Source organism: Podarcis gaigeae (assembly GCF_964106915.1).
Source record: "Podarcis gaigeae genome assembly, chromosome: 15".
In the NCBI taxonomy this organism is placed as follows: Eukaryota; Metazoa; Chordata; class Lepidosauria; order Squamata; family Lacertidae; genus Podarcis; species Podarcis gaigeae.
In genome coordinates, this window is record NC_139692.1 from 18661166 (window position 1) to 18673400 (window position 12235).

The 12235-nt window shown below is 41.0% G+C and overlaps 1 protein-coding gene across 1 annotated transcript in view; it reads right to left on the reverse strand.

The window, feature by feature from the left end:
- LOC310832302 (NXPE family member 1-like) overlaps nucleotides 1–11908 on the reverse strand; it is a 28530-nt gene extending 16622 nt beyond the window's left edge. The window contains exons 1-7 of the mRNA XM_083713952.1: nucleotides 11711–11908; nucleotides 11344–11453; nucleotides 10644–10704; nucleotides 9629–10307; nucleotides 7620–7681; nucleotides 6577–6795; nucleotides 6023–6150 (exon numbers count right to left, since the gene is read on the reverse strand). Coding sequence (XP_083570078.1) covers nucleotides 6023–6150; nucleotides 6577–6795; nucleotides 7620–7681; nucleotides 9629–10307; nucleotides 10644–10704; nucleotides 11344–11424 — 1230 coding nt within the window. The 5' untranslated portion in view covers nucleotides 11425–11453; nucleotides 11711–11908. The remainder of the gene's footprint in view (nucleotides 1–6022; nucleotides 6151–6576; nucleotides 6796–7619; nucleotides 7682–9628; nucleotides 10308–10643; nucleotides 10705–11343; nucleotides 11454–11710) is intronic.
- Between the last annotated feature and the right edge of the window lie 327 nt (nucleotides 11909–12235).

The window sequence follows — 12235 nt, forward strand, 5'->3', positions numbered from 1 at the left end:
TTTGCTGCCTCCTGATTGATTTGTCAGTTATGAACCCTCCTGGTTACACATTATAAAGGTGGGGTGCTCTCCCCTCTATCATCATCTTTTTTGTACATGGGTATTGGCCCATGCCAGAGGTGCCAGCTTTGGCCCAAGATTGGAGCTCCCAGTGTTGGTAAGGCATCTGATCAAGGCCTGTATTTTAAAATGAGCTTAAAGATTGCAAATGTTTTATGCCAGGCAGAAAACCAGCTGGCTAAGGACTTTGGCAGATGTTTATCCTCCTGGACAAGGGCCCCCCTGATTTATAGCAGGAGCCAAAATTCTCGAAGTTGTAAAAGGGAATTATAGGCTGGGAGCAAAGGTTACTGACCCTACATATTATACAATCAAGCTGCAAAAAAACACTAATTAAGAGTTAGTAAATAGTAGGATTTATTGTTTAACAGAAAATAATACCATGTGCCTCCCATTAGAGACTTTAGCCACATTTTCCTAAGGTTAAAGGGCAAGAGCTAATGGGAAAAGCAGCTGGCCAGGAAAGGGAGGTGTAAACTGAAGAGTTTTACTTTGAAAATGATCTATGTTAATGTATGAGATTTGTTGGCTTAAATGTAACGATATAAAGGATTTAGAAAGTAAGAAATGTTAGATTCGTATGTTAGATTCTTATTTCATTGATGGTGGGTGAGAATGTGAACCCAAGATCTCTGTATAAGACAAAATGTAAGAATGAGCCATCTGTTTTAGCCATCTGTTTTGGAATGGAGGGGCAACAAGGGCAAAAGGTGATCTGGTAATTAAGGTGCCTTGTTGAGGCAAATGTAAGATATATGGCTACTTGTCTGCCATTTATAGATAGAAGGAAATATAGCTCTTTGTCTCCCATAAAAGGTAATAGGAAATGGGTGTATCTTTTATGATTGGTTCTAGCAAACAGCCAATAGGAATTTCAGCCAGGCTGATTGGACAGAGGCAGCCAAAGGAGGAGCAAGGGGACTGGGCTGAGGAAATATAAGTGCTGACCATCAGGGCTGGAGTGGGCAGAGCTTTGGTAACCATATACCACTGTGCTAATTTATTTGTCTGACAAATAAATTATTATTTTAATTTCTCTATTGCTGTGTTGAATATTTCATTCCAGCTAAGTGTTAACCACAAGCAGGGTGCTACACATCCTGGCAGTTATTTATAAATATAGAATCAATTCTTTATCCAAACCATATTCATTTGGTCCATTTCATATCCCCAGTACCCAGAGCTATATTTCCTTCTATCTATAAATGGCAAACAAGTAGCCATATATCTTACATTTGCCTCAACAAGGCACCTTAAATACCAGATCACCTTTGCCCTATTGCCCTATTGCCCTATTCACTCCAAAACAGATGGCTCATTCTGTCTTAAACAGATCTTGGGTTCACATTCTCACACACCATCAGTGAAATAAGAATCTAACATAAGAATCTAACATTTCTTACTTTCTAAATCCTTTGCATAATTACATTTAAGCCAATATATTTCATACATAACATATATAGATTTTTAGAAGCAAAGGCCTTTTCAAAGTAAAAAAGAACTTAGTAAAAACACTTTCCAAAAGCAACCCCTTAAATTTACACCCCCCTTTCAAGCCAGCTGCTGTTTCTATTAGCTCTTGCCCTTTAACCTTAGGAAAATGTGGCTAAAGCCTAATGGGAGGCACATGGTATTATTTTCTGTTAAACAATAAATCCTACTATTTACTAACTATTAATTAGTGTTTTTGCAGCTTGATTGTATTCTGTAATATGTGGGGTCAGTGTAACCTTTTTGCTCCCAGCTTATAATTCCCTTTTACAACTTTGAGAATTTTGGCTCCTGCTATAAATCAGGGGGGCCCTTGTCCAGGAGGATAAACATCGGCCAAAATCCTTAGCCAGCTGGTTTTCTGCCTGGCATAAAAACACACAAGCATCTGCAAATATATTTTTAAGCTCATTTTAAAATACAAGTCTTGATCAGATTCCTCAGATGTTTATTGCAAAAAAAGGGGGTAATATTTAGAAGAATTAAATAATGATTTATGGTTAAGTCAACTCTAGTTCATAGCTATTGCTGAAAAATCAACTCAAAAATCAATGTGTACTAGAGCACACACACAAAAAGAAAATGGAGCATTTTCAATTATGTGGCAAAAATTTATTACAGCAATGTTCAAAGAGCTGCTAAATATGCTACAATTAGCAATTCATTCATTCATTCATTCAGATTTATATAACACCCTTCATCGTAAGATTTCAGAGTGGTTCACAGAATAAAGTACAAGATATGAACAAGTAAGTAATTAAAAACAAAACAGCAAAACTACAATCCCTGCTTACTGAACTAGATGGGCCTTTGGCCTGATCTAGCAGACAGGATCTGCTCATGTTCCCTGTCCACTTTCCTCACACCACAAACACTTACACAGTTTTACCAAATGCTGTCTTATTCCCCTTGATTCTGAAGTAAATTGTCCCAATCGTCATCACTCCTTGTTTGTGAGCTGCCCTTGATCCCCTCAACCTTCTTGCTGCCCCATTCTCCCTCCTTTTGTTTTTGTTGTTGTTTAATATGATGTTTTTACTTTTTCTTTTTGTAACCCCTAAAACCTTAAGAAATATTTTTTTTAAAAAAAAAATGAATGTAATAGGATATGTGGTAAAGTTTCTGAACTGCCTAAAAAATCTGTTCTCTTCAGTTTGCAATAATGCAATAATGGAAGAAATAAAGGATTTGGTTTCAAGAAATTCTGGCAGTTGTCAGCTTCCTACAGATAATAATAATAATAATAATAATAATAATAATAATAATAATAATAATTTATTATCTGTACCCTACTGTGGCGATCACACAGGGTCCCCAGACGTTTGATGGTCTATTGATCCCTGTGCCACCACTGTGATTGCTTTCCCGCTGCCACCAACCCATTTCTCTCGGGTACACACAGAATCCAGACAGTTGTCAACATTAAATCAAATAAGCAAGCTTATTTTATAAGCCTTAACAAGTTTATGGTTTCAGATAATTTTTCTTGTCAGTTTCTTAATCTTAGTTTCTATACCGGCCTATACCTTTCCTAATAACTGCTAACTGATTATCCCAACTGTCTATCTGACTCTCCTATCAGTTTCTCTCACTCTCTCACAACACAACTCAATCAACCCACAGACTTATCCTCCCTCTTCCTTCTCCAACTCCCAACTGACTTCCCAACAACTCCAACTCTAACTCTAACTCCTCCCTTTGGGTTCCCACTAGCCAATCACTTCACACTTATTTAACCCTTTCCTTATGACCCACCTAGGAGGCAAACGCAACACCCACACCTCTGACTGGGTTGCCCCAGCTACTCTGGGTGGCTTCCAGCATATACAAAAACATGGTAAAACATTAAACCTTACATAGCTTCCCTATACAGGGTTGCCTTCAGATGTCTCCTGAAAGATATATAATTTCTCATCTCCTTGACATCTGACGGGAGGCCATTCCACAGAGTGGGTGCCACTACTCAGAAGGCCCTCTGCCCTCAGAGAGCTAATTGCCCCACTCTAGGGGTGGATGAAAAGACAGGAAAAAAATTCTATAAAAAGTCAGAAATTAAAAGGAAAAAAAAACACTATGGAAAATCATTTAGATTTTTATTTTTTGCTCTCCAGTGCCATCCTGAGCCCAGTTTTCTGAACCAGGAAGGGCGGGGTATAAACAAATTATTATTATTATTATTATTATTATTATTATTATTATTATTATCTGGTGTTGCATGTTTATAACTCATTCAAAACGTTGTTTCTTGACTAATGTAGCTGAGTTCCAAGTGTCCCTTCAATTTGCAATGCCCGTTAAGCACTAGTGGACCCTCCTCAATCAAGAAGGGGTCAAGCTAATGGTGATTCAGTATCCAACTTTGGCTGCCCTCCAAAAGCTTAACCACTTTGCCAACTTTTTCATCTTTTTGAACTATGGCAGGACCATGGTGAATAGCTTGATGAAGTGTGACTCAGTGTGCGTCAGTTGTGAAAAAGGGGAATGCCATGTTAGGTATCTTCATCTCTTATTTGAAAGCAAGAGAGACCAGTATCATAATGCCATTATCTTGCGAAGCACCCTTAGATCTTCAGATGAAGGGTGGTACAGTGGTACCTTGGGTTACAAGCACCTCAGGTTACAAACACTTTAGGTTACAGACTCCGCTAACCAGGAAGTAGTACCTTGGGTTAAGAACTTTACCTCAGGATGAGAACAGAAATCATGCAGTGATGGTGTGGCGGCAGTGGGAGGCCCCTTTAGCTAAAGTGGTACCCCAGGTTAAGAACAGTTTCAGGTTAAGAACGGAACAAATTAAGTTCATAACCAGAAGTACCACTGTATATAAATTTAATAAATAAATAGCAAAATATTTATACAAACCATTGCATCTGACCACACTTGGAGTATTGGTCACCTCACCTCAAAAAATTGTATTGTGGAGTTGAAAAAGTTTCAGAAAAGGGCAACCAAATTGATCAAGTTGAAGAAAGGTTACAACATCAGGGGCTACTTTGATAAAATGGGGGAAGGGATCAAATAGAGAAGTACAACATTCTTACAAGTGTGGAACAGTGGATCTTCTTACTCTTTCACCATAGTAGGATGTGTTATGTACTCCAAAGCCATCCCTGAGCCAAAACCGGGGTGACGGCCTATGAGATATAAGAGTCTGCTCCTACCTGACAGAAATATTTATGCAGAAGAAAACAACACCAATTATTCTCCCTATCCCAGGCAGCTTTCCAGAAGCATCTCAACAGGCACTATTTGAAAATGATACAAGGCTAGAAAGGTATTTAGGGAAATGCAATGGAGTAAAATATCCAAGTGCGCTATTTAAATAAAGTGCTCCATATCTTTCACTGATACATTTTCTGACCTGTAGTTCTCTGCTTCCTCTTTGCTTTAGCGCTTTAACATATATAAGTTAAAAACATATCAATCTGATTTCCAACCACGTAATCTGGTGGGTGAAGTATGTTCATGCCGTAAGCAAATGTCATATCCCAGGCATCAACGAAGCCCACCTTCAGATCCCGAAAAATGTCCTTTAGTGCAAGGTGCTGGGCATAGCCATGGAAGTCTGCAAATATTTCTTGTGCTATGGACACCTCCCGGGTAATGTGTCCAAAAGCCTGCTCTGGGCCAAGATTGGAATGGCATACCATAAAATATGAGCGGCTGCTACTACCCAAAGGAAATATTTGCAGAGAGGGAAGGCACACCAATTATTCTTTCTCTCTCCCAGAAGCATCTCAACAGGAATTGTTGAGGAATGATCCTAGCCCATAATGATCTTTGGGAAGACCTAGCAAGGCTCTCCTGACATTCTAAGGGAAACCCAGTGGGATAAAGTTTATCCATCCAATATTTGATAAAGTGTCCCATATCCTTAATTGCTACATTTTCCGATCCAAAATTCTCTGCTTCGTCTGTTATTTGCCATGGTGCTTTATTACACCCTTAAGTGTCTAAACGCAACTGATAAAAATGTTCCACATGCTTAGCTGACTGTCTTGCCCCATTCAAAATCCTTTTCTTTGCAGAATTAAAGCTTTCACTCTGGGTTTATTTTACTGCCTTAACATATGTAAGACAAAAACATATCAATCTGGTTTCCAACCACGTGATCTGGTGGGTGAACCAGGTTTGTGCCATAGGCAATTGCCATGTCCCAGGCATCAATGAAGCCCACCTTTAAATCTCGAAAAATGTCCTTTAGCGCAAGGTATTGGGCATAACCGTGGAAGTCCCCAAATCTCTCCTGGTCAATGTCTATCTCCCTGGTGTTCTCTGCTTTGATGATGACTTTTGTATCTGGGCTCCTCAGGAGAAGGCGCTGGATGGCTCCCCGGGCATTGATTGCCCTTCGGATGAAGAGCTCGATGGGGAAGGGGCGGAAGTGCTGGCCCAGACCGATGACAACCACTGTGTCTTTGTCACCTGCCACCAGGTCAATCTCCCGAGCGACGTAATTATGATCTCTTACCATATACTCAGAAGCAGTGACTAAAGGGTGGTTGTGTTTTTTCCATTGGATTTGGATGTTTCTCTCCACGTCCACAGCAATCAAATTCTGGTGCTTCCCAGCTCCATGGCTGTCAAGATATTTAAGGGCTAATGTGGGAACAGACATAGAATTAATCCAACTTTCTTTGTTCATTGACCTCTCAGAAGATACTGAGCTATTTATTTCTGAATGTCTAGTCTATTCTCTTGCATCTGATGGCAAGGAAGAAGTAGGACTTGCCCATTCACGAGGATAGGTGAGGCAGTCATTTCAGGTGGCAGAACTGGTTTCCTAAACAGAATTAATGCAATAATGTCTGGAAGATGGATGTTGCAGGGTTGTTGTTACTATGTTATGTAATTTTAGGTTTTCATATTGTAAACTGCCCTCTGATCCTCGGATGAAGAGCGGAGTAGAAGTGAATTAAATAAAGAATGTTCAGGGCACAGAAAAGGATTCTGGCTTACTCAGAAATAGGAATGAAGCTGGCAGCAAAAGCTGCGCTGTGGTTTTATCTAGGTGAGACAACTTACTATTGACTCTCTTTGTGAGATACTCGACCCATTGCCTCACAGTTGAGTCTCCCAGGAGGTAAATTAGCTTTCGTTCCAAGCAAGTGTTAATCCGCTCCGAAGTGTTGAATGTGGACACACTGCAGAACACAGGATGCCACTGGTTCTGCCAGACAAAGCCACTGGGAGATGAGGAGTTCATCCCAACCTCGCACTTCTCACTTGCCATAGTCTTCTTGCCTGAGAAATGGAAATGAGAGATAAGCAGTTTCCACTGAACTCTGTGACTGCAGCACAGTTGTGGGGGAACCAGCATTCTATAGTCTGTGGGGAAAGTCAAGGTTCCAAGGCGGAGGAGGAAGGAAATAAGAAAATACCTGGCAGAGGCAGCATTTTATTGTTGCCTATTAAGTCTGCTCCTGGCAAACAATATGCCAGTTCTGAAGCCAGAGTCATTTTCAGGGACTCTGAACAGCACAGAACAACAATTTATTTCTTTATCCTAATTATTTGGCCAACTTCTTTTATCACAAGAATTTTCAGAGGGCCTGAAAACAGCAATAAAGAATAAAACCAAAGAGAATTCAAAGCCAACAAGTCTCAGCTTTAAAAAAACAACGGAGCAAATATCTTTAAAAAACAAACAAAACAAAACTCAAAGATAAACCAAGATTTATCTACAGCCTTACCAAGACACACAGAAAATTGGGTGGGGAAAAGATATGTAGGCCTGGGTCAGCAGCCTGGATGAGACTCAAGAAATAAGATTCTTAGGGATGGATGGCACCAAAGTTGTGACAACTTAAACTAGGAAGGGGACAAGCAAAGGAGGGTGCCTTCACCCCAGTGCGGATACCCTTTATAACATATACAGCACAACAAGACAATGACCCACTCCCCACAACAGTATCAATATGGCTAATATGACCCAACAAGCCCTACCCCAAACACACAAACAAACCACAATGCAACCAACTGAACGCAACCAACCAAGCTCTAATCTCTTGCAATGGCCACACACACAAACCTTTAATAAAAAATAATTGAAAGGAAGTCCAACTCACTTCCACAAGCTGCAACGCTAATGTCCCCAAATGCCTGTGGGATCTCAGCTCCAATGTTGGACCTTCAAAAGAGGGAAAACATCCATTACGAATTCCAAGTCAGACTAGGTGTCCTCCTAAGAGGACTAATGGCTTCATCCCATCTCCTCCTGCACACACCTAAATGGCCTCTATGGGAAATGGAAGCCTTGCATAGGTGGATCATTGTCCGGGGCTGGGCAGATGAGGAGGAGTGGTGGAAGCTGCCTCCCCATCCCGACCCTTCCAGGGAGGAGGAAGAGGAAGACAGTATAGATTTACAACAGTGGTTTGCAGAAGGTCACAGCTCAGAGGCAGATGAGGGAGAAAGTGGAGAAATAATGGGAGAGGAGGAGCAGGCAGAGCCAGAGCAACAGCTGGCTGACACATTATCACTAGAAAGCCTTCCAGACCCTCCATCTCCCAGAACACGGCAAGCCTTAAAAGTAGGAGAGCAAAGAGCTCAAAGATAGAGGGCACTTAGAGGAGGTGATGATAATGACAAATGAGGAAGTGGGAGAGAATGGGGTGGAGATTCACTCAGGACGACGCCATTATCCAAGAAGCTGGGTTCTATAGCCTCTCTCTGTAAAGTTTGAAATAAAAAGGGACTAAGAAACTTTCCCTTGTCTTTATACTTTTCTAGGCAAAGAGCCGGGAGCCACTGACGGCATCCTGACGATTGTGATCTAATAAGACAATTATTGTAGTGCCATGTTCTTATTAGATGCAAATGGGAAATTATATTGAAATGTCTCAAGGGCAGACCCCAGAGTGTCTTCACGCCATGGAGAAAGTTAAAGTTAAAGTGTTTCCTTGGTGTAATAAAAACCAATTAAAATGGAGTCCGAATCCAACTCATCATGGAGCAGCTGCTGTAACTATTTGCCTGCTTATTCAGACGTATAACTTTTCCTGTGTGGTAGATTCAGGGTATGTTACTTCAGTAAAAAACTGTTGTGATGGATCTTTGTCTCTAGTGGTGTTGAAAAGTAAAATTAGTGCCTGGGGTGTAAGAAAATAAGGGAACACACACACTGGAGAGCCAGTGTGGTGTAGTGGTTAGGAGCGGTAGACTCATAATTTGGGGAACCGGGTTCGCGTCTCCGCTCCTCCACATGCAGCTGCTGGGTGACCTTGGGCTAGTCACACTTCTTTGAAGTCTCTCAGCCTCACCTCACAGAGTGTTTGTTGTGGGGGAGGAAGGGAAAGGAGAATGTTAGCCGCTTTGAGACTCCTTAGGGTAGTGATAAAGCAGGATATCAAATCCAAACTCCTCCTCTTCTTCTTCTTTCTGTTAAATTCAGATTTAGTTGTTCTGTTTTCAATTTTCCCTTTCATTCTTCTAATTCACCTTTTGGATCATCTCAACCCCCAGCTCTACCCCCACCCATGGTAGCCAAGTTGAGCATGTGCATTTCCCACCCCCCATTGGTAGACTCCGACTACCGTGTCCATCTGTGCCCAAACAAAACAGCAGCAACTGGGTGGGGTGGAGTGATGCATTTCCTTTTTTGCAAAAAAAATTCATTTTGCTGGTCAGCAGCAGCCAATGAGTTTTAATGACACATAAGATCTGATTCTGTGATTTACATAGGATTTTAACCAAAAGAAACAATGGAGAAGGGAGGGCAGGGGAAGCTTTCAGACTCATGATAAGAAATTGATATAGAAAATATGGATCAAATGGAAGTGTTGAGCCCATAGACAATCAACTTGCCCTGTTTGTATATACTACCAGCACCTCACACAAACACATTGCTGAACTGAAGAAAAAGAATTAAAGAAAGAAAGAAATCCCTGGGTCTCAGTGCAAGTGAAATAAGGGAAATGTTTACCCAGTTATGGCAAGCACAGGTGAAAAAGCACCTCTGTGCAAACTTTGTTCTCAGGCATTTTTCTGATGCCTTCTGAATGCCCAGGAGCACAAATGCACAGTTCAGAACTGTCCTCAGGTAAAATATTTGCATATAGAACAGAAAGGAACATACCTGTCAAAAAGTCTCTTTTCCAGGGCTGTGAGATATGAGATGGGCTTGTTGTAGGACTTCAGCTTCACAAGAGCTTCACAAGACACATTCTTTGGTTTCACGCAGTAGAAGGACTCCTTGTCTCTCCTGTCCAGATACTCACACAGTTCTTCTTTTGTTGCTATATTAAAACCACAGTCGCTGAAGACATCCAATGTTCCTTTTAAAAACCTGCCCCTGAAACCTATTTTGTTGTAGCCTCTCTTCCTCGCAGCCCACAATGCAGAAACGCCTTCACTGGGATTGATAAGCCGGAGAGATGCTCTGACTTTGCCCTCCCAAAATAAAGTGAAATTGACCAGGTACGTCCCATTCTTATGGTCCTTAATATGCCCAGATGCTCCGGCCTTAAGGCGTGAAGAATAGATCCTCGCTTGTAAGAAGTCTCCTCCATACTCCTTTCTGTTCCCCAAGTGGTTGTACAAATCCAGTCGAACTATCAAGGGATCTCCAATGCAATAAGAATCCTTGGGGTTTAATATTGTGGCTTTGCTGTTCTTGGCACTTGTGGTGGTCTTTATATCCTTGAAAGTTACATTGGGCATCAGCTGGTCTAGTTTTTTGAGAACACCTCTTACATCTTTTTCTTCCCATTCCATCCCACTGTGGCTTCGGAGTGGCGAAGTCCTCCTTCGGTTATCTTTGATTGAATAGGTTTTTGTTAAAAGAACCCAAATACCTTAAACACACTTGTGATACTAAATAATACAATGACATCGTATTGTACATTATTCATTATATTGTACCACAAAATTCCATACCTGCTGTTTACATTTCTCAAAGCCTAAAAGGTCTCTATCCAGTTATCGACTAGAGTTGTCTGTTACCACTTTACTGGGGTGGGGTGGGAAATGTGCCTTCTTTATTAAAATAATACATATGCTTTGCAACATGGTTTCAAATGCTCTCTGATATATTCCTTGAAATAATGCCTTATGTGGTTATGATTTTTTTAAATATAAAATAAAATCCTTACCATCTTCTGTAGCAGCATGAATCCTTTCTGCTTGCCCCATGAGACCTCCAAAGATGGCAATCTGGAGCAATCGGTGAGAAAGAAATTATTACAAGCATTCACAAGGAGAGAATGTAGCTCAGTAGTATGTATTTTCATGCAGAAGCGCCTGGTCCCATTCTGGACTTTCCAATCTCAAAAAAGGATCATATAGCAGCCGTGTGAAGGGAAAGACTTTAGATTGAGATCCTGGAGAGCCACTGCCTCTCAGAATTGGTGATATTGACCTAGAATAGATGGACCAATAGTCTGACCTACCTAGTATGAGAAAGTTTCCTACAAACACTCTGCAGGTATTTAAGAGATTTTAAACCTTGAACCAAAGGTTTCTACTGATTCTTCCTTTATCTCTGCTCAGTTTTGGTGTGTTTTTACCCACTAGGCAGTAAATGGGCAGCTAAAGCCCTAGTTAAAAGGGTTTAACAAAACTTTGTTGATAAAACAAGACAAGCAGCTTCACGATAGTGCCAATCGCTCAATCTCTCCTTCTCCATTCTAAAAACATTTTCAAGTCCTTACTAACACAATATTTGTTGTAATCATTTCTCCAGAGAAACATAAAACTATTAATCAATTATAGACCTTTTTATGTACCACTTTCTTGGTTGGCCAACCATTTTTTATATATACTGGATACAGAAAACAGGGTGAGGATTCCAACCTTAGTCTCAGTTCTGTAAAAAGTGTAGCTGATGATGATAATCGCTCCCAGTGCAAAGACCAAGAATGCTGCTGGTTTCATGGTAGAAATGAAATGTGCTCTGGTCACCTCTGTGAAAGAAGCAGAGGGGTTTCCCATCAGTCACCACCACTTTTTATTTCTAGTTTTCCACAGAACTTTGCACCAGAAGCATATTGAACAAGATCTTGTTGGAAACCCGGTGAGAAACTCTTAGACCACTAGCATATAAATATTACTGTGACAACAGGAATGCAATGAATAGAATAGCGGCTCTTCTTTGTTGTATTCTTGCAGACACAGGGTACAATCTTTGTATTTTCTGCAAATCAAAAAAGGAAAGACTTACTTTGGGGGTTCACATAGAGAGACTTTATCTTCTTCTGAGTGGAAACAACATCACATCCCCAGGTGAAAAGAGGTCCCCTGCCACCTTCACAATATCTGAACCTGCCAGGCAGTTGGTGCTGAAAATGGCATCAGTCAAGAGGGTGACACAGGAACCAGTACCTAACCTGAAATGATCTGTATAATTATCACCGTGAATGGAAACAATGCAGGGAGTGCAGGATCCAAATGGAACTGGTTTTTGAGCAAAACCAGGCTTTGTTGACCTAACTTTCTCTCTTAGCTTTGTTGACCTAACTTTCTCTCTTAGCAGCAGCCACAAATAATAAGGAACGCCTCTGGAGCTGAATCTCCTTCACTTAACCCCTTGTTCACCAAGATTGTTCTCCTATAGCATTTTCTGTAAGCTTCTTCCCATCTCTTCCAGCCTGCCAGCCTGCCTACCTGCCACGTAGCACAGTCTGCTCACACATAGGGCTTCCCCCCACCCCAGTCCTTGAGCCCAGGAACTGGTTCCATTCCTGAG